The sequence below is a fragment of the Sciurus vulgaris genome (genome assembly GCF_902686455.1).
Source record: "Sciurus vulgaris genome assembly, chromosome: X".
In the NCBI taxonomy this organism is placed as follows: Eukaryota; Metazoa; Chordata; class Mammalia; order Rodentia; family Sciuridae; genus Sciurus; species Sciurus vulgaris.
In genome coordinates, this window is record NC_136471.1 from 85622726 (window position 1) to 85648904 (window position 26179).

A 26179-nucleotide genomic window follows, 5' to 3' on the forward strand; every position below is an offset into this window, starting at 1 on the left:
TAACTCTACATAAAGAGGTCAGAGTAGGCTTTCAAGAGTAGGTAGCATTTAAGGGTGAATTTTTAGAGGTGAATAGAAGTGTGATAAGTAAAGCAGTAGAACAAGAAGGGCATTCAGGCAGAGTGACTAATAGCTAAGATAATGCACCTTTAATACTTTATTAAGAGAAAATACAGGTGGAGATTTCTGTTTTTAGTAAGGGGTAGGGACAAAGGCTTACCTTATCTATTGCCTAATATAAACGACATAACTTCACTAAGGTTTTACATATGTTATCAGATCAATAAATATTTACCCAGTTTCTAACAATGTGATACATAAAAAATCAGACACAAGTCCAGTCCCAAAGGCAAATAAAATGTGAGTTCTACTCTCAAGGAAGTTATAATTTAGGTCTTATTCTTCTCCATTCATGTACATCCATTTAATTTTACCTAGATGTCAATAACTAGCCATTTGGGTCCATCCATTCTTTGTTGCCTCATCAACAAAGATTGGACCAGTCAATGTGTCAGGTACTACGGAAGCTTACTTCAATCAGATAATGGTCCCTGTACCTTCTTTTAAAGGAAAGAAAATCAGTGATGACAACTTAGTGTAATAAGGTTTTGTGAACCACAGAGAAAAGTGCTTAACTCTACATAAAGAAGACAGAGAAAAACATAAAGGAAACTTTATCCATTCTTGGGCAAAGGTGGCTTCCTTATTGTTCACATTTTAACTGAACTTTAAAGTAGTAAGTGTTAGGTAGAAAGAGGAATGTATTCTGGGATTGATGTGTGTGAAACCATAAAGACATTAAACAGAATGGTTTGTTTGCAGATCTGCAAGTAATCCAGTGTGACTAGATCATAAAGTATGTAGGGGAAGAATGGAGGAAATGAGTCTAGGAAAGGGAGATTAGGAAGTAGGCAGTCGTTCAAGGCCCTCTCTCTCTCTCTCTCTCTCTCTCTCTCTCTCTCTCTCTCTCTCTCTCTCTCCTTCTTTCTTTCTTTTTAAGCTAAAAGTTTTGAGTATTTTTCTGTACTTAGTAAAGCTATAATGGAGAACTTTGAACAGGGCAAGAGTTTAGAAGATTGAGATTGGAGGTAAGGGGATGAATTAGAAGTTTATCAGAATTTATGAGGGCCAAAAATAAAAAGACAGAGGTCACTGAGACAGATACACAGGTATTTGGGAAGTAGAACTGACAGAAGCCAGAATTGAAAGAAAAAAGGTTAGCAGAACTTGCAGGTTTTTAAGCCTTAGGTTGTTGGGTTCACTGAGAGTATGCAGAACAATACTGGGAAAGTTTTTGGGGAAAGGTGGTTTGAATTTGAGACATAGGTGGCATGGGGCATCTAAGAGATGTCCAGTAAGAGATGTCCAGTAGCAGACTACTCAGTACTAATTTAGAGTTTCCTAGTTCTGGATTTGACAGAGAGGATTAGAGATGTGAGAGTTAATCTGCATGTGAATGGCCTTTTGGCCTGTGGATTCAGATAAGACCACTAAAAAAGTTGTCAGTAGAGGAAGAGCCAAGGTATAGGACAAAGCCTTGTATAATACACCTGAAAGTTTAATGAAGGAAGGAATTCACAAAGGTGACAGAGTGGTTGGAGAGGTAAGAATAAATCTAAGAAAACAAAAGGAAAAAAATAAGAGGAGACTCTCACATGGGTAATCAGCAATGTCATATACCTCAGAATAACCCAATAGAGCAATATGACAATTTTGCAATATGAAGGTGTGCATGATCCTTAGTGATAACCAGTTGAGTAAAGTGGTGGAAGCAGAAGTCAAATGGCAGTGAATAGAGGCATAAATAAGCAATAGGGAAGTAGAATGTGAGTGTATAAATTTCTAAGAATCAAGTTTCTGAAGTAGATAGACAAGAAGGGATTGTGTCTAGATAGGTTATGAGGTGGTGTATTTGGGCATTTAAAGGCAGGAGAGTTTTGAGCAGTTTTCTATGCAGAGAAGAAATAAACATTGAAGAAGATAAGGTTGAAGATTGGAAAGAGATGATGCATTTTTGGTAAAGATTCTGAGGATATGGGAAGAGGTGAAAGCTCCAGTCCAAATGCAAAGATCAACTGAAACTATAACTAAGGACCTCTTCCATGGAGACTGGATGGAATGACAGGAGGAGAATGAATGTGTCAGAAACACATTAGACATTTTGAACTTAATGAACTTGATCTTTTGTAGTATACTCTAGATGGTAAGGTAAAGGATGATGTGAAGTGGGTTAAAGTTTTGAGAAGATAGCTTAAAATTTGCAAGAACTGTAAGGGTGATGAGAAAATTGTTTTAAGGACAAAGATTATTTGGGAGCAGTTGAGTGAACTTTTTATAGCCTTCTCCGGACAGTTTAATCCCTGATGCTAACCAGTGTCTTTCTTTACCTTTATTTGCATTTCTCAGGTGTGGCCACCTGGATGGGGACTCTAAAGAAGTGTCCCCTATCTTCACCCAGTTCCTAGACTGTATTTGGCAATTAATGGAACAGTTTCCCTGTGCCTTTGAGTTTAATGAAAACTTTCTCCTGGAGATCCATGACCATGTTTTCTCCTGCCAATTTGGAAACTTTCTTGGAAACTGCCAAAAGGATCGGGAAGATCTAAGGTGAATTCATTTTGTGAGAAAACACTGAATAGGGAGAAGAATGCACCCACCACTCTGAATTTTGCACAGAAATTGGGAAAGGGGAGGAGATAACAATAATGAAGAAAACTTTTGAATCATAAAGCAAGGATCTCTTGGAACCTCAGATTCCTCATCTGTAAAGTAGAGACCCATAATGTGTACTTTCCAGGGCAATCATGAGGAGTCAATAAAACAGTGGATGTACAAGGGCTCTGTAGAAAATCAACTGCTATGGGATCAGGGGAGGGTGAATTGAAGGTACTAGGAAATGAGATTGATGTGCATATATGAACATGACATAATGAATCCTGCTATTATGTATAATTATAATGCACCAATAGAAAATTAAAAGCAAACAAAGAATCAGTCATTGTGGTATGAATGATCATTAAACATAGTCCTTTTCACTTGTATCAGAGATCACAAACTCATAGACCCATCCTGGCCCAATAGTCATGGTTTGTTTAGTCTGTGGAGTATTTGTTTAAATTGTGAATTCAGTTGCCAAATTTAAATATTAGAGGATTTAACATCAAATCCAGTTAGTTTATGATTTTTTTAAAGTAGATAAGCTATTTTACCAAAATATTCTGAAAAACCAGGAATTATGTCAATACTGATCCCATATTCTCTTCATTTCAATAATTAGGTAGAGCTAAACAGCAGCTCCTCCATTTAGATGAGACAGTCTTATTGTCTACAGTTCTTGCCACTCCCTATTATTCATTCCTAGTCTACTTGTAATGTTATCTGTCCAGTTTCTGTAGTCAATTATGTTTGCCCCCCCCGGCTTAAACCAGTATCCCCATAATATAGAAAATATAAATACTTTGTGAGATTTACAAGGTAGAACACCTCTGAGCATCATTCTCCTTATTTTAGAGGCAGAGAAAAAGAAATAAGAAAGTTCTATTTCACAACTATTGAAGGCATTAACAGCTTAGGTTCTCAGGCCCTTTCATGATGTAACATAGATGGCATTGCTCTCTGTGATTCCATTACTTTTTTTTAATCAACATAGAGAACAGTGATGCAACTTTCTGCTTTAACATGTGTATTCACTTTGATGCTTGCATGCACACACAAACCTCCTCCCCCCCCCTCTCTCTCTTTCTGTTTTGCAACAAGACCTTTGTCACTCCCTCCCCAAATTATTTTATACATGTTCATTCTGCCATTGACTATACACTAAAACTCAAGATCTTTTCCATAATGTTTTCCTCTCTTAAAATGAGATTAATGTATCTGGACCCATTTCCCACACAATTCTGAATCTCAATGTTAAAGTACAAAAGTTGAACACTTTAATATATGTTAAAAAACTGATTACTTAGAATAAGTACAACTGACATTCACTCAAGAAAGGAAAAAGGTAGTCCAAGATACAAACTTTGAATCTGTCACCTATCAGCTATGTGACCTTAGGCTAATTAATTTTTTTCTCATATTAGTAATTTGGAGCTAAAACATCTCACAGGGTTTTATTATAAAAATTTAAGGAGTTATTTTGGATAAAGAGTCTGGAACGGTGTTTGAGACATAGTAAATACTTAATATTACCTTATCTCTGGAAGATTTTTTTTTCTGTTTTTAATGAACAACAGATGAGAAAGATGGATATAAAGGCCTTTATCCTGACTGAAATGGTCTGTGGATTGTAAAAGTTACAGGATCCACAATTTTAGATACTTCAACCCATTCTGCTCCTCTTCTTTCTCCTCCTCTAGCTTCCTTTGACACAGTGTGTACAAGTGATCTTTCCATGTGTAATTACATACAGATCTCATTGGGACCAGTGGATCCCATGCATTTTGAGGTGTTAACTAAGGAACATTTTTACTGGTTGATCAGGTTACTTGGAGCCCTAAAGAAGAATAAATATAAATGTGCCATATAAATACCACAATCTTTGGTTACCCACCTGGGATAACTCATGTATATTTGCTAGTATAAACTGCCAATTGTCTTTTACTGTCTTTAATCTTCTGAAGGGAGGAGAAGATGGAAACATGGAAGAACCATAAATATTCTGTCGAAGATTTCCATTTCTTAACCTAACAGACTTTTTAAAAAATTCCAATATTTTTAAAACTGGCAAGGTCATCATTTCATAGAATCCTAATTTGGAAGAGACCTTAGATGTCACATTGTACAGATAAGGAAACAGATCCAGAAAGAGCTAGGAAATTTTCTAAGATCACACAGCTTTTTCTACAACAAAGACTAAACTTAGCACTCTTACTGTTTAAAATGGAACTCTTACTAACACTTTATTCATTTTAAAGATTGATAATTTGTTACTCTATCAACACTAGCCAGTTATTTTAATTTTCCTTCTCCCTTGAGTTGTTACTTATTAGTAAAATTTGACTAAATATAAAGTTGAACAGTACTGTTGAGATTAACTGCTTGCTGTTTTTAATTTTTTGACTTGTTTTTCTTTTCCAACAGAGTTTATGAGAAAACACATTCCGTGTGGCCTTTCTTGGTTCAGAGGAAACCAGACTTCAGGAACCCTCTCTATAAAGGTTTCACTGTATATGGGGTGCTCAATCCTAGTACCGTGCCCTACAACATTCAGTAAGTTTTTAAGTTCCCTCCATTCTTTTAGCAGGCCCCAGCATCTCAGCTGCCTTGCCTGTCCTTGGATAGCTGCACCATTTGCATGAGCCTGGATATGAACTGCCCAATATCAGCTATTTCTTGCCACCTCTTTAAGAGTTCAGTTATTTTTAGTTTTCAAGTCTGCTATTAGTTACTGTATTAGTTACCTTCCTATTTGTATAATGACATACCCAAATCATTTAACTCAGAAAAGGTTTATATTGGCTCCTGGTTCTGGAAGTTCCAGTCCAAAATCAAGTGCCCCATTGCTTTGGTCCTTTGGTGAGGGCAGTTCATTAAGGCAGAGCAAACTGCTCACCACATCCACCAGGAAGCAGAGCAATTAAAGAGGAAGAAGTAACCAGGGTCCCAAAATTCCCTTCTAGGGTACACATCCAATGACCTAGATCTCTCACTAGACCCACCTCCTAAAAGTTCCACAGCCTCACAGTAATACCACTCTGGGCATCAATGATGCTTTCAAGATGTGGACCTTTGTAGGAACACTTATCCAAACCATAGCATTTGCTTAGGGAAAATAAAAGAGAAATAATAATTGATGTATAGGAATGCAACCAGACGGGGATGCAAATTGTTTTATTCCTTTAGTCTTTCCCTGTATCTTCCATTTTTCCTTTCCCATCCTTTTCCACAAGAAGAAAATAATATGAAAGAAATAGTGCTGGTATTGTATGCTATATTTTTCCTAAGTTACCACAGGCTGAAAGTGCTAACTGACAACTGAGTGAGGAGGTGAATACATTTATTAGCTATAATAACCTATTTTGGAGATTATTTAGTATTTTATAGTATATAAGATTTTTATTGTTTCTGAATGGAGATAAATTGACTTTCTTTGCAATTTGGATGTATTTCCTTTTCTTAACTAATTATTCTGGCTAGAACTTTCAATGTACTGTTGCATAAAGGTAGTGTAAGAGGCATCCTTGTCCTATTCCTGATCATTTAGTGAAGTTAGCTGTAGGTTTTTCCACAAATATTCTTTCCATGTTTAGCACATTCCCTTTTATGACGAAAGGGTGTTAGTTTGTTAAATACTTTTCCTGTACCAATCAAGATGATTATGTTTTTCCCCTCATTGCTATTAATGTGATCTGTTACATTGTTTGATATTCATTGTGCTGAAGTGCCCTTGCTTTACTGGGTTTAATATGACTTATGGTGTATAATACTCATAATATGGTACTCCATTTGGTTGGCAAGTATATTGTTGAGAATTTTTGCATGTATATTCATAATGAATATTGATCTTAAGTTTTATTTTCTTGTGATGTCTTTAGTGTCGGAGTAATGCTAGCCTCATAGAATGAGTTTTAGGACAGTCTTCCCTCTCTAGGATTTTGGTTTTATGGAAGAGTTTGAGAAGGATTCATGTTAATTATTCTTTAAATGTTTGATAGAATTCACCAGTGAATTTGTTTCTTGGGACATTTTTGTTTGCTAATTAATGCCTCTACTTCTAGGTCTGTTCAGATTTCCTATTTCTTAGATCACTTTTGGTTAGTTACATTTTTCTAGAAATTTATTTCATCTGTCTAATTTTTTTGGCATAAAATTATTCATAATATTCATTTATTTTTATTTCTGTATGGTGAGGAATAATATCCAGTCTAATTTTTGGTTTTACTATTTGAGACTTCTTTTTAAAAATGTTTCTAGCTTAAAGATTCGTAGCTTATGTAAACTTTTCAAAGAACCAACTTTGGTTTTGTTGATCTGCTGTTTTTCTAATCATTATTTCATTTATCTTTGTTATAATCTTTATTATTTCTTTCATTTTCTAGCTTCAGTTTTCATTTGCTCATCTTTTTCTTTTTTATTAATATTTTCACACATTTGAATTTTCCAGTTTTCTTTCTGTTACTGATTTCTAATTCATTCTACTGTGGTCACAGAATATATTTTTATGATTTCAGTGCTTTTGAATTTATTCAGTCATGTTCTGTGGCCTAACATATGTTCTTACCTGGAGAATGGATGTGTCTTCCAAGAATAATGTGTATCATTTGAGAAAAATGATTATTCTCTTATTGTTAGATATTTGTGTTCTACATATTATCTTTAGGTATGCTTCATTTATAGTGCTGTTCACATCTCTGTTTCTTATTGTTCTGTATAGTTTTTCTATTCATTATAGAAAATGGAAGCCAGGTGTTTTGATGCATACCTGAAATCTCAGTGGCAAGGAGCCTGAGGCAGGAGGATCACAAATTTGAGGCCAACCTCAGCAACTTAGCAAAGCCTTAAGCAGCTTAGACCCTGTCTCAAAAATAAAAAATAAAAAAGGCGTTGGGATGTAGCTCAGTGGTAAAGTGCCTCTGGGTTCAATACACAGTAACAAAAAAAAAAAAAATAGAAAATGGGATATTGAAGTCTCCATCTTGTAACAAATTTTGACTTAAAAGTCTCATTTGTCCTTAGTACAACTATGCCAGCTCTGTTTTGGTTACTCTTTTCATGGCATATCTTTTTCTATCCATTTATTTTTCTCACTTTGAATCTAAAGGGATCTAAAGTCTAATAATGACAACATTTAGTTGGATCATGTATTTTTTTTTTTCACAGCAAGAACTCGTTTATTAAGGAAGTCACACAGCTTTTATGTAGGGTGGGGGCTAGGCAGGAACCAATCAGCTTAAAGGTCAGCAAGGCATGGGGTGTTCATGCAGGTGAGAGTCCCATAGTACTATTTGGCAAGCACGAGCTGATCACGTTCGCGGAACTGTTGTTAACCAATCCCTGATGGTGGTCGGATTTATCGTCATTAACCTTTGAAACCACCTTTGAGGCCTTGATCTTGTTCACTCGCCACGAGTAAGGGGTCAGCCTGAGTTAGTTAACATGTCATTAGTCCCAACATAGCCCCCTTTTTTGTTTTATATTAAGGGTGTGTCTGTCTTAGGTTGCCCCTGGGAGGATCTTACCCGTCATGGAACATCACCCTAGCAGTTTGGGGGTCCGCCTTACTTGAAGGTGTGCCTGTCTTAGGTTGTCCTCCTCTGAGGATCTTACCCGTCATTGACTACCACCTTAGCACTTCAGGTGGGCCCCTCAGGAGGAGCAGGGCTTAAGGGAGAGACACTTAGACCCCAGTGTCCTGATACGAGTGATCCATGATCCTATAGGGCTCCCAATCATCATTATGAAGGGTGGTATAATGCTGCTGGACCACCATGAGCTGCACAGACTTAGCCTGGCTTTTCAGGAAATGGATAAGCTTATTGATTATGCAAGGTGGATCATGTATTTTTAAAGTCCATTTTACCAGTCTCTGTCTTTTAATTGGATGATTTAATTAATTTATATTAAAGGAAATACTAATAAAGACTTCTGACCTTTGCAATTAATTTTTAATATATCTTATTCCTTTATGTCTTCATTAGTATTTTCTTTTTATTAAATTGATTTTTCCTATTGTATCATTTTGATTCCCTTCTCCTTTCTGTTTGAATAAATTTTCTTAGTAGTTACACTGGGGGTTGCAATTAACATCTTAAATTTATAATATATTTTGAAATAATACTAACTTTGATTCAGTAGTATAAAAAATACATTTCCTATACACCTCTGTTACCCCTTTGTTATTGTACATACATTAAGCATCTTATACACTGTATGTCCATTTACACAGACATAGAAGTATTGTTTTTCAGATTTTTTTAAGGAAAAGAGAGAAACCCAAAATGCAATAATGTTGACTTTTGATATTACCTAATTAGTTAGCTATAGACATTCATTATTTCTTTGTGTGACTTCAGTTACTGTCTCATTATCCTTTCATTCAGCCTGAAGGATACCTTTTAGTTTTTCTAATAGGGCAAACCTTCTAGTGATGAATGACCTCAATTCTTGTTTGTCTGGAAATGTCTTAACTTCTCCTATAATTTTGAAGTATAGCTCTCCCAAATATATAATTCATGGTTGATTTTTTTTCTTTTAGCACTTTAAATATGTCATTCCACTGCCTTCTGACCTCTGTAGTTTCTAATGAGAAATTGGCTATTATCTTATTGATGATGAATCACTTCTTTCTTGTGCTTTCAAGATTATCTGGCTTTTTAAAATTTTTGGTACCAGGGATTGAACTCAGGGGTACTTAACTACTGAACCACATCCCCAGCCCTATTTTGTATTTTATTTAGAAACAGGGTTTCACTGAGTTGTTTAGTGCCTCGCTTTTGCTGAGACTGGCTTTGAACTCAAGATTCTCCCTCCTCAGCCTCCTGAGCTGCTGGGATTACAGGTGTGCACCACCGTGCCCAGCTTCAGGCTTTTTCAGCTGTTTGACTATATTAATTGCTGCGGATCTGTGAATTTATCCTACTTGGAGGTAAACAAACATTTTAGAAGTGCAAATTTATCTTCCATCAAGTTGGGAATATTTTCAGTCAGTATGACTTAAGATATTCTTTCTGTCCTTTTCTATCTCTCCTACACTTCTAGGTTTCCTATTATGTATCTGTTGGTATGCTTGTTCATTTCCTAGAGGTCCCTTGGGGGTCTTTTCATCCCTCTTTTTCTTTCTGCCCCACAGACTGGGTCATCTCAAGTTCATTATTGTTTTCTTCTACCTGCTCAAATCTGTTATTGAAATTCTGTCTATACCCAAAGGACTTAAAATCAGCATACTATAGAGATAGAGCCACATCAATGTTCATAGCTGCTCAATTCACAATAGCCAGATTGTGGAACCAACCTAGATGTCCTTCAATTGATGAGTGCATAAAGAAACTGTGGTATATATATATACAATGGAATATTACTCTGCCATAAAGAACGATAAAATTATGGCATTTGCAGGCAAATGGATGAAATTGGAGACCATCATGCTAAGTGAGATAAGCCAATCTCAAAAAACTAAAGGACGAATGATCTTGCTGATAAGTGGATGATGACACATAAGGGGGAGGGTGGGAGGAGTTAGTGTTAGGGTTAGGGCTAGGGTTAGGGTTAGGGAGGGGCACAAGAATGGAGGAAGAAAGGACTGTTTAGAGGGAAAAGAAGGGTGGGAGGGGTGGGGGGGAAGGGAAAAAATAATAGAATGAATCAAACAACATTACCATATGTAAATTTATGATTATACAAATGGTATGCCTTTAACCCATGTACAAACAGACAAACAACATGTATCCCATTTGTTTACAATTAAAAAAAAAGAAATTCTGTAGTGAATTTATTTTAATCATGTACTTTCCCCTCTCCAGAATTTATATTTGGTTCCTTTTTATAATTTCTGTCTCTTTAATCATACTACCAATGTGGTAAGATGTAATTTTCCTGGCTTCCTTTAGTTATTTTTCCATGGTTTTCTTCAGTTGTTTGAGTATATTTAAATAGTTAATTTAAATTGTTTGTCTAGTGAAACCATTATCATGAACAGTTTATACTAATTTGTTGTTTTCCTATGACTGGGCCATACTTTTGTTTCTTTCTAGTGACTCTTACACCTTTATCAAACACTAGGTCAATTGAATATTATAATGTTGTAATCCTGGAAATCAGATTCTCACCTCTTCATAGTGTTTGTTTTATGGAGAGTTTTTTTTTTTAATTTATTTTATTGTAAACAAATGGGATACATGTTGTTTCTATTTGTACATGGAGTGACAGCATACCATTTGTGTAAGCATACATTTACATAGAGTAATGATGTTTGATTCATTCTGTTATTCTTTTTTCCCCCCCACCTCTCCCACCCCTCTTTTCCCTCTATACAGTCCCTCCTTCCTCCATTCTTGCCCCCCTCCCACCCCCCATTATGTGTCATCGTCCGCTTATCAGTGAGATCATTCGTCCTTTGGTTTTTTGAGATTGGCTTATCTCACTTAGCATGATATTCTTTATGGAGAGTTTTTATGGAGTGTTGTGGGTGTGATTTTTGGTTCAGTAGTTTTTATAAATCATTTTGTAATGAACGTATCCTTTATCCTATGTGTTTACTGAATTCTCTTTTGCACTAGATTACTGGTCAGCTAGTAATTTGACAGCTATTTCCATTTATGTCTCCCAAAAATATTTTGCAGTTTTTGCAGATTGGCTAAAACTCATAGACCCACCTTCAGTGCTTAGCCACACCATTCATAATTCTGCCTCGGGCCTCATGTTCTGCTTGTATAGAGTCTAAAAATCAGTCACAGGTGAAAGATTAGTGCCTTCTCAAATATTATTGAGAATGTGTCCAACCCTGGGCAAGTGCCTGGGTTCTTATGTTCTCTGATATATGCTGGAGCTTTTCAATGCCCTTATTCTCCTATCTATCTCTTTCCCCAGTCACTTCCTTTTCAGGCTTTATATTCTCTGTTTATTGTCCCATCTATCATCCCTTCCATCAGGTGGCTATGGCTAGTATACTTTCAATAAATATCATACAGGGTACTATGCTAATTCTAAGACAGTTCCAGGGTGGGCAAAATAAATCAAAGCCCTAAGCCCATCCTTGAGGCCACCAGACCATTGAAAATATATAATCACATTTTTTGAGATTAAGGTTGATACTGCCCATCTGGAAGCAGCAATTTACCTAAGCAAAGTGGCCCACTATCCCCAAGTTTACAACTAAGCTTGGGTAGGGAATGGTGGGGGGGATAAATCAAAATGTTATAATAATCTCCTACCATAATTTTGTTGTTTCTGCTTTCATTATGCATTCCCCTGATTATTTTAAATTTTTATTAGATTTCAGAGTTTTAAAATTTGATTCTTATATTTGTTGCTTGCTTAATCATTGTTTTAATGGAAGGATAGAGTTTTAAAGTTCTTCACAACTTTCATCGATGTTATCAATGATAGATATTTTTGTCATCACCATTATTATTACTAGGTTTGGGTGTTCCAAGTAGGGATTTCTTAGTAAATTGATTTGTTTACATTTGTTGACAAATGCAATGCCAGAAATTTTCCTTCATTTCTTTAAGAAATTAAAACTAAATTGAGCCAAAAGTGGAGTAGACATATTTCCCGTTCTCCTCCCACTAAGCAAACTACCCCTGTATATCATAAAATCAACATTAAGCCACAATAAAAGATGCAGAGAAGGAGGTAAATTGAGTAGGGTTCCCAGGAGTGAAGAAACAATATGATGGCAAGGTCTGTGGTTTTTTTTGTTTTTTGTTTTTTGTTTTTTGCCTCATATATCCCAGATTTGAAACTAAAGAAGGTGGCAGGACAGAAATGCCAAGGGCATAAAGAAACCACAAAGAATCCTGTTCTGTCTAGCCAAAGAACCAGGAAAGAGACAGCCTAGCAAAACAGAAATTCTTAGACAATAATAGCTCTCTTCTTGTCATATCCTACAGAAAACAAAAACAAAAACAAAACAAACAAACAAAAAAACTGACACCCCAACCAATTCACAAAGGTCAAGTCAGAAATCCAGATTTCTGCCCTCATCAAGCTGGAATAAACACCTAAATATCCCTGTGCCTCCCCACTGGTGGTGTTAGAGAAGGCCAAATGGGGATCTGGGATTTTCATCCCCAGCATATACTTCCCTCCCTGTGGTGTTAGTGAGACCATGTAGAGAGCCTGGACTTCCACCTCCACTCAGCAGGAGTGGATAGTATCAGAAGAAGCCTATGGAGCATCAGAAGTTCCACCACCACCCAGCATTAATGAGTCAATGCCCTGTGGTATCATTGGAGGTATCATGGTGAAAAGTAATGAGGCATATCTGTCCATCCTATGATTTTTACCAGCATATGTCTAGTGGGAAGCCTGCCATCTTGATTCTACTCAGTAGGACTATGGACACCCTTCCCAACTCAAGTGTCAATATAGGCTAAGTGAAGAGCCTCAACTTATACTCCCTCCTGACCTATAATGAGGAGGCACTTTCTACTTTATTGCCCCAAGTCAGAAGAGGGCCATAGTAAGCAAACCTGATAAAACAGAAAATCTAAATAAAATCCAGATTCTTAACAACATTCCCAAAATGTCTATTTGATATGAAACTCAGTCATCAGAACAAAAGTGGGAAAATATTAACTTGAATGAAGAATAGATAGTAAGTACATACCAATACAAGATGACAGCGATGTTAGAATTATCTGACAAAGATTTTAAATGGCTATCATCAAGATTCCTTGAGAAACAATTTAAAATTTTCTTGAAATAAATTTTTAAAAGTCTCAGCAAAGAAACTGAAGACAACCTGGCATGGTAGCACATGACTATCATCCCAGCTACTTAGGGGATTAAGGCAGGAGTATTTTAAGTTTGAGGCCAGCCTGGGCAACTTGGTGTGAGACTCTTGCTCCAAAAAAATTTTTTTAAAGGACTGGATGTATAGATCAGTGGTAGAGTACTGACCTGCATGTGTGAGGCCCACAGCTTAATCCCCAATACTACCAAAAAAAGAAAGAAAAAACTAAAATATGAAAGAACCAAATGGAAACTGTACAATGGAGTAATACAGTAATGGCAATGAAAACACTGCATGAATAGGCTCAACAGCAGAATGGAAGGGAGAAATGAAAGAATTTGAACTTAAGAAAAAATAGGAGTAAGAGAAATAAAAAGTATAAGAGAAAGCTAACTGAAAAAAATAAAAAACCCAGAACCTCAGGAACCTGTGGGACAATAAGAAACAAACTAACCCTCGTATCATTGGAAACTTGGAAGGAGTGGTCAAAGATGGAGGTGCTGAGGGCGTACTCAAAGAAATACAGTTTTCTCTTATAATCCAATGGGAATTGATTCCAGGAATACCCGTGGAAACCAAAATCCATGAATGCTCAAGATGGGATAGAATTTGCATATAACCTGTGCACAGTCTCCTGAATAATTTAAATTATCTTATTATACCCAATGCAATGTAAATGCTATGTAAGTAGTTGTTACACAGTAGTTTTTAGAATAACAAAAAGTCTGTACGTGTTTAGTACGGATACAGCCATCACAGGCCTAACTACTTTTGTTTTTGGTAGTGGGGAGTGAACCCAGGGACCCTCAACCACTGAACCACACATCCCCAGCCCTTTTTATTTTGAGACAGGGTCTCACTAATTTGCTAAGACTGACTTTAGACTTGTAATCCTCCTGCCTCAACCTTTCAAGCTGCTGGGATTACAGGTATGTACTACTACTCCTGGCCTAACTACATTTTTGTTCAGCAAATGGTTGGATCTACAGATGCAGAACCTATGGATATGGAGGTCAAGTATAATGGCTAAAAATATTCCAAATATGGTAAAAGACATAAACCTTTAGATTCAAGAAGCCGAGTGAACACCAAATAAGATAAACCCCAAACAAATTCAAACCAAGAAATATCATAGTTAAACTTATAAAAACAACAAAAACATTCTTGAAAACGACAACAGAGAAATGATACCTTAAAGGGAAAAACTGTTCAAATGACAACAGATTTCTCACCAGAAATCAGGGAAGCCACAAGGAAGTTCTCATTTTTAAACACTGAACAAAAAGAATTATCAATGGAGATTTTTTAACTGGTGAAAATGTCCTTCAGGATTAAAAGAAAGATGAATACCTATTCAGATGAATTTAACTAAGAATGTATTGTTAGCAGACCTACCCTAAAAGAAAGGCCGAAGGAATTTCTCTATTGAGAAAGGAAAAGATAAAACAAGGAATTTTGAAACATCAGAAAGGAAGAAGGAACAATGGAAAGAATAAAAATGTTTAAGTACAATAGACTTTCTTCTCTTGAGTTGTCTAAATTATTTCATATTAGAATAAAAAATAAAACATCAATTGATATGGCTATACATGTATATGGATAAAATATTTAAAACAATTTTAAACGGAGTAGAAGAAAGGGATGCAAAGAGAATGGTTTATATACTTCACTCAAACTTGTAAAATGTCAATGCCAGTATACTCTATAATCCACTCATATACACACACACAGTGTATTTTTACATACAGTATATTGCCTAGAGAAACCACTAAAAAATCTGAATTAAATTAAAAAACATTTTAATGAAAACAAAATTTAAAAATATATATTCCGGCAACCTATATGAAGGCAGGGAAAGAAAACAGAAAAGAGAATGAATAGAGAAAATAATAATATGGAATAATTAAGTTCTAATATCAATTATATTAAATTAAAATTATCTATATATATGAATTAAAAGATAAAGATTAGAAGAGTGGATAAAATTACCACAATATGATGTCTGTAAGAAACTTGCTTCAAATATAATGAAGGTAGGTTGAAAGTAAGAAGATGTAGAGATATATCATGAAAATGTAAATGAAATCGGGAATGGCCATATTAATATCAGACTTCAAAAAAATTACATAGACATAGAGACATTACATAGTGATAAAAAGGTCAAGAAGAATAAATATCAATCTTAAATGTTTATGATCCAAGCAGCAGAGATATAAAATATGTGAAGCATACAATGACAGTACTTAAAGAAGTTACAAAGAGAGCTACAGAGTCAGAGATACCAACATTCCTCTCTCAACAATCAATAGAATATTTACAAAGAAAATCAGCAATGATAGTGAAGAAATTAACAACAAATTCAGTAGGATCTATTCCTCATGTGTATACCAGTCAACTCAACAACAAGAATACATATTTTTTTCAAGTAGTCATGGAACATAATACCAAGATAGACGATGTCCTTAATAAATGCTCAATGAACTTTTAAAAACAATGAAAGATATGAAATGCTTTCTCTAATCACTATAGAATCAAACTAGAAGTCAATAATAGAAGTATAATGGGAAAATCTATAAACACATAGAAACTAAATAGCATACTTCTAAATAATCCATGTATATAATAAAGTCTTAAGGGGAAATTAATTGAAATAAATGAAAATACAACATACCAAAGTTTGTAAGACACAGTTAAATCAGTGCTGAAAGGGAAATGTATTGTACTAAATGCTTACATTTGAAATGTCAACTATTCTTAAGATAGCACATCAATGCCCCAGAAAAAGAAGAGAAAAATTATAAATAAGGAGGATATAAATAATGAAGAGCAAAAAGAGTGACAGAAAAGAGAAAACACAGGTTTCTCTCTATGTGTGGAATGAACCAGGGATTAGCATTATGTACCCTGCAGACATCAAAATAATAACAAAGGAATACTACAAACAAGTACAGACAGTAAGGAGGATCTCATCAGTATAATGTCAATGATGAATTTCTGGTGGGAATGTGTGGCAGGCATCTAAGTCATATCTGCAAGAATTTATGGAAGTATACTCTAGTTTCTATGTGCTTTTATTTTCCTGTTATATTTGTTACTGATTTCTAGTTGATTCTGTTATGAATAGAGAAAGCATTTTAAAATGATTTCAATTTTTAAATAGATGTCTATTGAAGTTTCCCATAGTCATCTGTAAAAAAGTATACTGTTGAACCTCAAAGGGAAAGGAAAATCATGGTTGACTCTCCTACAAAATTTTTACTGTATAGAACATGTAAGACAAATCTACAACTCCAAACCATGTGCCTCTGTTGTTTAAAATAACATTCATTAAAGTGCTGATATCTGGCAGAGGTGCTCTAATAAAGGGCACCTCTTTATTTGGCTCTCCATGATGTAATAGGTAATCTTCACTTAGTGACTTTAAGCACCAGGCCATTCAAGGGGATTGAAAGGTGAGATAGAGGAATAAGTGCCCAGTGTATCAGAAGGTCAATTAGAATAATATCAAAATGTCAGTTAGAATAATCAGTGCCTTGCCTTGTATTGTATTGTATTTACCACCTGCAGCAGCAATAGGGGAAGGTTAACTGGTTCCCAATAGGCAACAACCACCAACAGTATAAAAACCTTAGATTTTTTCCAAGAAGTCCCTACAAATAATGGGAAAGCATATAGTTTTAGGGAGTACAACCAGGATCATACCTTCTTTATATAGAACTCAGGCAATGTTAATAGTTAACTAAGTAATTGTTTCTTTAATCCAAAGCTAATCATCTCTTAGACAAGGTAAAAGATGAAGTGAGAGGGATCCTTTAGAACAGGAGTGATTTCTGGGATTAGGGAAATTTGGGCACCCATGTCCAACAGAGTCAGCAAGCATTCAGGTTTTGGAATCAAACCACAGTTAAGGGTGATTGCTACAAGTGGCCAGTTTCTGCAACTGCCAGATCCCTACATGGGATCAGCTCCCTGCCACTAGAAGAGACCAAAGACAAACTTCAAAGGCAGGACTGTCTAATCCCTGCTTCAGATTGTAATCTAGTCCTAGTAAGTATTGTCATTGCTTCAACAATTTACCACGTCATCCAATTTGGGCACTCCTTGTCTCTAAGGATCCAAAGGTTTGCTTGACCTACAGAGGGTGCCATCACTATTAATAGTAAGTTCATTTTAGGCCAAATAGAGTGGTAGTTGTAGAATTAAAAGACAATACTTGAGTTTGGCTTTCATGAGTCCCTTTCAGATCCAGGGCAGCTCTGACCTCTTAAATCGTTTTAGCACTAACCATTATTGCCTAAGAAGAGGATTTATACTTAACAGGAACCTGCCTGAGTTCAGTATCCTCTGGTCTTGCCAAGTTATCATGCTTCATGCCATCTGTTGCCTAATAAACCCACTTTCAGCATCTCTAGCTGATGAAGGAGATCTTTGGTTTCAGCTAACATTTTGCATTGCCCAGGCCTTTAAGAGACCTAATATAGGAAGGGCAGCACTCCATGCCATAAAAATCCACATCAGCAAGGTATATGTGAATCAAGGTCCAGATCCTCCTTTGAGGGTCATCTCTGCTTCCCACACTTACTATATAGGATCCTTTAGCAGTGACACCACTTTTTCCATCTTTGTACAGTAACAATCAATTGTGTAATTTCACTGTGAGGTGGAGTTTACTCTCTGCCAGATTCATTCTATGTAGTTGGGCATCCCCTTTTTTATTTGGTTCCTGGCTGGCTCCTCTCTTAGTCCATCTTGCACTGCTATAGCAATATACCACACACTTGGTAATTTATAAATAAACAAATTTATTTGGCTCAGTTCTAGAGACCAGGAAATCCAAGAGTATGGTGCTAGCATCTGATGATGGCTTTTATGCTACATCCATCCCATGTCAGAAGAGTAAGAAAAGATGAGAGTGACAGCAAGATGGGATGAAATTCAGTTTTATAATAAACTCACTTGCTAACTAACCCATTCTCAAGATAATGACATTAATCCATACACGAGGACTCTGTACCTCTTACTAGACCCACCTCCCAAACAGTTACATTGGGAATTAAGTTTTCTACACATGAACATTGAAGTATGAATTCAAACTGGACTTTAGCAGAACAACAAAGATATGTTTTCTCTTCTGATGGTTTCCCCTAATGGTTACTGGCAAAACAGAGGGTAAATTATCCTAGTCATCATGGTAATACCATGCTGCTTTTTTTTATTCTTCTACTTTTTTGTTGTTGTTGTTGTTGCTGGGGATTGAACCCAGGGCCTTGTGCATGTGAGGCAAGCACTCTGCAAACTGAGCTATATCCCTAGCCCATCTACTTTTTTTTTTTTTTTTTTTTTTTTTTTTTGTAGTGGACATTGAACCCAGGGGTGCTTTACCACTGAGCTTCATGCCAGGCCTTTTTATTTTGAGACAGGGTCTCTGTAAGTTGCCAAGGTTGGCCTTGAACTTGTGATCCTCCTGCCTCAACCTACCCAGTAACTGAAATTACAGACATGAACTACCATTCCTGGAACTACGCTGCTTATTTCTTTAGCAGACACCAGTCCTCTTCACCAGGGTCTTCCCCTTTTACTCATCTCCCACAGAAATTTGAGTTCCTATCTCTTCTATGAGCATGTCCTGGTGGAAAGCAACCACCTGTAAGGCCCAACATGTTCTTCATGGTTTGGAGTGCCTCTTTTTGCTTAATATTTTTTTAGTTGTCAATGAACCTTTATTTTTTTTTTAATTATATGTGGTGCTGAGAATTGACCCCAGTGCCTCACGCATACTAGGCAAGTATTCTACCACTGAGCTACAACTCCATCCCTTGGAGTGCCTTTTATGTAGGATAGCCACTTCCTTTGGATCCTAGGAAGGGCCAGAGATATAAACTAGCCTTTAATCATTTCAAGTAATGCTTTAGCCTACTGAGCCAAAGAGTGAGGATCTCAGCATTCTTTCATTGAAGGACTAGAATGACAATATCTTCAACAGCATCATTTGGTGTCTTGATAGCAGAGGCTTGCTAGCTGCTTGCAAAAGCATTTCTCCCAGCTGTGCTTGGGAGAATAGCCTTAGCCTGACATCTCTACATTATTGACTTGTTTGCTGAGGACCCCAAATTATCAGCCTGGCCACAGGGAACTCTCCTACTATAACCTGTTATGGGACATGGGGTAGTACACTCATGATTCAGAGGTATACACTGTTCCACTTTCCCTATTCAGGCCCCCAGACTTTAAAGTATCCAATACTGACTAGTGGGGGATCCAGGTGCGTTAGTCGATCTTCCCTAAGCAACTAAGCAACTGGGTGCCTCAAAACCCAAAAATCAGCTCCAATAGCATGAGTTCACTCAAATACTGGCATTACCACTTATCTATGCTCATGAGGAACAGTGGGGAAGCCACAAAGTGTTATAGAGTACAATTCAGCACAGCATGATATTATGCCAAACTTAATGTAGGGGTGTTCTGAATGTGAGTAACAAACACTTAAGGCTTTCTGGAACTGTTTTGCCAATTGATCATTCTACTAACTTGATGGACCCCATTTGATCTCCTGTTCATCACCAAAACTCCCACCTTAATAGCAATTACAATGAGTTCAAGGGATCTCAGGGCTGATCAAGGAAAAGATACCACCTCAAGACTGCAGTAACACTTACAATTAGCTTTTTATGTGTGTGTCTGGGGCAGAGGCAACATTGTGACAGGTTTATATGGGTGCAGAGACCAACACTCAGAAAAAGAGGACAAGGAAACTCCTTCAAAGAACAGGGTCTTACTTGTCTAGCTTCCTAGGCAGCATGGTAAAGTAGGCCCAAATCTTCATCATGTCGGCCTAGGACCTAACTTCCTTAACAAGACTCCTAAAGCACAAGAAGTAAAATTAAGAATCAATAATGGATGGATGGATTTAAACTAAAAAGCTTCTTCTCAGCAAAGAAAATAAATCAATAATGTGAAGAGAGAGCCTACAGAGTGGGAGAAACTCTTTACCACATGCACCTCAGAGAGAGCACTAATCTCCAAGATATATAAAGAACTCAAAAAATAAACACCAAAAAAAAAAAAATAACCCAATCAATAAATGGACTGAGGAACTGGGCAGACACTTCACAGAAGTAGAAATATAATTGATCAACATATGAAAAAATGATCATCATCTCTTGCAATTAGAGAAATGCAAATCATGCAAAACTGCTCTAAAATTTCACATGACTCCAGTCAGAATGGCAATTATTAAGAATACAAGCAATAATAAGTGTTGGTGAGGATGTGGGGGAAAAGGTACACTCATACATCATTGGTGGGACTATAGATTGGTGCAACCACTTTGGAAAGCAGTATGGAGTTTCCTCAGAAAACTTGGAATGGACCCACCATTTGACCCAGCTATCACACTCCTTGGTTTATACCCAAAATACTTAAAATCAGCATACTATAGTGACACAGCCACATCAATGTTTATAGCAGCTCAGTTCACAATAGTGAAACTATGGAACCAACTTCAATGCCCTTCAACAGATAAGGGGATAAAGAAAAAGTGGTACATATACACAGTGGAATATTACTTAGCCTTAAAGAAGAATGAAATTATGGCAGGTAAATGAATGGAACTGGAGAATATCATGCTACGTGAAATAAGCCAATCCCAAAAAACCAAATGCTGTTTTCTCTGATAACCAGTTGCCAATCCATAGTGGGGAGTGGGTACAGAAGTAAGAAGGAGCTTTGGATTGTACAGACGGGAGTGAGGGGAGGGATGGGGTGGGTGGGGATGGGAAGGATAGTAGACTGAGACAGACATTATTATCGTAAATGCATATATGAAAAGATTCTTTTAAAAAACACTTATCACTGTCAAAAATTTAATGAAAAAATAAAAGTTAAAAAAAGAGTTTGTGGGTCTGAATTCTAAAGGTCTATCACAACATGGGGTCTTTATTACCACAGAGTTTATCTCATCTATGATTAGATGATGTTTGGTACAGTTTTGCAGAGTATGCAAGGCAATCAGACTTGAAATGGCTAATAAAATGCTTATTTAGGCTATTTAAAGCAGTCAGAAACTTTGAGTTTGGTGCTAGATTCATTTCACTGTCTTTCCTTTTCCTATTCCCCCTCCATTCCCTTCACTCCCCTTTGTCTACTCCACTGAACTTCTATTCTTTCCACATTTATTGAGTATTAGCTTCTACATATCAGAGGAAACATTTTACCTTTGTTTTTTGGGATTGGCTTATTTCACTTAGCATGGTAGTCCCCAGATCTATTCATTTGCTGGCAAATGCCATAAAGTCATTCTTCTTTATGGCTGAGTAATATTCCATTATGTATATATTCCACATTTTCTTTATATATTCTTCTATTGAAGGACACCTAGGTTGGCTTCATAGCTTAACTATTGTGAATTGTGCTTCTGTAAACATTGATGTGTCTTCATCACTGTAGTATGCTGATTTTAAGTCCTTGTGGATATATACCTAGGACTGGGATAACTGGGTCAAATGATAGTTGTATTCTTAGTTTTTTGCAGAATATCCATACTGTCCTCCAGAGTGGTTGTACCAATTTGTAGTCCCACCAATTTATGAATGTATCCTTTTCCCACATCTTTGCCAATATTTGTTGTTACTTGTATTCTTGACAATTGCCATTCAGCCTGGAATGAGATGAACTCTCACTGTAGTTTTAATTCACATTTCTCTAATTGCTAGAATTGTAGAACATTTTTTCTATATTTTTGACTGTATTTCTTCTTTTGAGAAGTGTCTGTTTAGTTCCTTTGTCCATTTATGATTGGTTTATTTGTTTCTTTGGTTAAATATTTTGAGTTCTTTATATATCCTGGATTTTTATGCTCTGAGAAGCAGATGGCAAAGATTTTCTCCTATTCTGCATGCTCTCTCTTCATGCTCTTGAATTGTTTCCTCCACTGTGAAGAAGCTTTTTAAAAAAAATTTTTAGATGTTTATAGACCTTTATTTTATTCATTTATTTATATGTGGTGTTGAGAATTGAACCCAGTGCCTCAGAAATACCAGGCAAGCACTGTACCACTGAGCCACAACCCTAGCCCCAAGAAGCTTTTAATTTGATGACCTGATGACCTCCATTTTTTTTTTTTTTTTTTTTTTGGCACTTTAGGAGTCTTGTTAAGGAAGTCAGTCCCTGAGCTGAGCTGGTACGTTGCAGTGTTAGGCCCACATTTTCTTCTAACAGGGGTAGTGTTTCTGGTCTAATTTCTAGGTCTTTGATCTGCTTTGAGTTGAGCTTTGCGCAGGGTGAGAGATAGGGGTTTAATTTCATTTTGCTGCATATGGATTTCCAGTTTTCCCAGCATCATTTGTTGAAGAGGCTATCTTTTCTCCACTGTATGTTTTTGTCACCCTTGTCAAGTATACTACCTAAATGCTTTATAGATTCAGTGCAGTTCCCACCAAAATTCCAATGACATTCTTCATAGAAATACAAAAGGCGATCATTAAATTCATTTGGAAAAATAAGAGGCCCAGAATAGCCAAGGCAATCCTTAGGGAGAAAAGCAAAGTAGGAGGCATCGCAGTACCAGACCTTAAATTATACTACAGAGTTATATAGTAACAAAAACAGCATGGTGTTGGCACCAAAACAAGCATAAATACCAATGGAATAGAATAGAAGACACAAAGACAAACTCACAGAAATGCAATTGTCTCTTAGGTCTTTTCTTTATGGTAACCATAGAGCTTACATAAAATATCTTGTGTATCTATTTTAAGCAGATCACAACTTAACTTCACATTCTATAGTTTTCTTCCACCCTTATTTTATTGATGTCCAAATTTTATATAAATTGTGTCTATTAATATTTTACACTTATTTTTAAGACATTGTTTTAACTTCATACTAGAATTAAATGCAATTTACTCACCAACATTAAGGTAATATAGTATTCTATATTTGTCTAAATATTTATCTTTACCAAGTTTTATGCCTTCTTATGCTTTTTCACTTCAGCTTATAGAAGTAGTCTGTGGTAATAACTCCCTCAGCTTTTATTTGCCTGTGAAAGATATTTCCACTCTCTCTTTTTATTTCAATAGTTTTTTTTGTTTTGTTTTGTTTTGCTTTTTCCTGGTTCTGGGGATTGAACCCAGGGGCACTCTACCACTGAGCTACATTCCCATCCCTTTTTATTTTTATTTTTTATTTTGCAAGAGGGCCTTTCTAAGTTGAACAGGCTGGCCTCAACCTTGTAATTTTCCTGCCTTGGCCTCCTGAGTCACTGGGATTACAGGCATGTGCCATCTCACCCAGCCCATTTTCTCTTTTTCAGTTTTGGAAGAGAGTTTTGTTCCAATATCATTCTTTTTTTGTTGAAATTTAAGGAAAAAATTATTGAAGATTTGAAAAACAATTCCTAAAAGATTGACTTTTCCAGAAAACTGTAGCTATACAATGCATTGCGTCCATCATGTTAAAATGTGCATAAGGCACAAATACAAAAACCATGAAACAAGCCACCATTCTTCAACAACTGAGCAAAGATATAATGCCTAAGGAACAACATGGATGACTTGCAAAGGATGGGCTCTTTACTTTAAGCACCATTTAAAAAAAAAAAAAGGAGCACAAATAGATGAGTGTGTTCAGTTATATACACTGAATTGAACCTTTGGCACTAGGAATCAGAGCATTTTGTCATATAGCATTAACACATATTATAAAAGTACGTAATGTCAAAGGAATAGAACCTCCAGCATTCAAAAGCAGCTGTGTCAACTAGGCAAACACTGTACAGCATGTCTCTCTGTTGTCCATTATTGAATACACTGGTAGCAACTTTGAAATGAAATTTAAAAAAAGAAAGGACAAAAGAGCAGTGACCCCTTTTATTTTCTCTTTTAAATTCAAACAGAAAACAAACATCAATTCTGTTACATACTAACATCTTCAAAGTACATCATTTGTACAAGAGAAGGACTAAGAACAAAAATGTATTTACAGAGATCCAAACAAGTGAGCAAAGAGCGCCTCCTTACACTACTTTTGGATGATATTCAGGAGGAGCCACTTCATAATCACTGGCACTAAACAAAGTTGCAGATTTCTTTGCCAGGTACTTGAGGAAATCGTGAAGATAATTCAATAATAAAGCAAGGCTCTTCTCATCCAGAGGTGTACAGCCAACATTGCTCCAGTTCGTACAAATAATCTTAGTAGATGTGATGCTCCATACACCTGGGACGTGAGTGCATCAGGATGATCTGCAAGGATTTCAGCATACTGTGGTCTCTCAAATTTGTAGAGCAGTTGAGTGCCCAACATTACATTGAAGTATTCTTTTAGTCTTGCCACAACTTCATTAACAGCATACTCCTTATTATCTGTGTTTCCTTGAGAGTTTTTGTAATTTGCATAATCCTCTAGAATAGAATCCACTTTTTTCTTGGCAGGAAGATAAAAGCGCTGTTTTTGTCTGGTAATTAAGTCCCAGTCATCAACAAGCCATGGTTTCAGTTCTTCAGGAATCTTTAACTTCAACTCTGTTCATAAATGTTTCTTCATTTTCAACAGTAGGATCTACCTGAGCCCTTTCCTTCAGAGGAGGCCAAGGTGTCTCACTGGTACTGCCACCATCTCTGTTTCCAGGTGTTTTCTGTTTGTTTTTGTTGTTTTCACTTAAACAGTTTTCTGTTGCAGACCAGATGTCTTCTTTCCTGGAGCAGCCCCTCTTATCTTCCCCTCTGCATACTGCTCCTGATTGGCTTTTTGGAGTTCTCCCTGCTTCTGCAGATTGGTGTTCACGTACTTGAGTACTCTGCTCTCTGGAACCCATTCATCCCAATTTTTATTCCAACCACTATAATGTATAAAGTATTATTTCACGTGTTTGTCCTTTATGGCAACCTTAACACACTTTGCTTCATAAAGTAGAGGCCCATGAAAGCACAGCACTCGCTTACCCTCCTGGAATTCTTGCTTTGAGTCCTGCTTGGACACCATTTATAAGTGATTCGCTGCCTCCTCCTTCTGTCACCACCCCCAAATACTGCCCCTCCTCTCTACCCCACCCAACTTCATGTCATAAAAGCCATCAGGCACATTCTGGGCCTGATTTGCCAGTGCCCACTGACCTCACAGCACAGCGACCCGCACAGTTGCTGCTGCAGCCCCCAATATCATTCTTGGTTGACATTTTTTTTCCTTTTATCACTTCCAATATATCATCCCACTCCCTTCTGACCTGCTAGGTTTTGCTGAAAACATCTTACGGATGTTTCTCTTTCATGCAACATATCATTTTTTTCTCTTCCTGCTTTCAAAATCTCTCTTTGTCTTTGACTTTTGACAATTTGATTACCATGTGTCTAGTGTGGATTTTTCTCTTATAATGTTTATATTAGTGTATTATTGTTATATATAATTTTTTGGTTCATTTTGTCATATTGACAAATGCATATAACATAATTTAATGAATTTCTTTGGGTTCATCTTATTTGGGTTCAGTGGACTTCCAGGATCTCCAATTTAAGGAGTTTGAAGCCATTATTTCTTTGAATATGTGTTCTGTCTTCTCCCAAGACTTCCATAATGTATATTGTTTCATTTAATGATATCCCATAGGTCCATCAAGCTGTTTTCCCTCTTTTTGTTCACTTTTTTTTTTTTCCTCCTGACTGGATAATTTCAAATAATATATTGTTGAGTTTGCTGATTTTTTTCCTTTTGCTTCTTCCATTCTGTTTTTGAACCTATGTATTGACTTGTTTAATTCAGCTTTAAGACTTCTTTTTTTCCCTTTCTTGG

The 26179-nt window shown here is 36.3% G+C and overlaps 1 protein-coding gene and 1 pseudogene across 6 annotated transcripts in view; one reads left to right on the forward strand and one right to left on the reverse strand.

Moving 5' to 3' along the window:
* The window catches only part of MTMR8 (myotubularin related protein 8), an 89265-nt gene that overhangs the window by 52489 nt on the left and 10597 nt on the right, over positions 1 to 26179 (forward strand). For all 5 annotated transcript variants that reach the window (XM_079124106.1, XM_079124107.1, XM_079124110.1 and 2 more), the window contains 2 exons: positions 2407 to 2607; positions 5080 to 5208. In XM_079124106.1, the coding sequence (XP_078980232.1) occupies positions 2407 to 2607; positions 5080 to 5208 (330 nt within the window). The remainder of the gene's footprint in view (positions 1 to 2406; positions 2608 to 5079; positions 5209 to 26179) is intronic.
* LOC306651277 (mortality factor 4-like protein 1) lies at positions 23322 to 25435 on the reverse strand (annotated as a pseudogene). The gene has a single exon. The product of its transcript is annotated as a mortality factor 4-like protein 1 (transcript).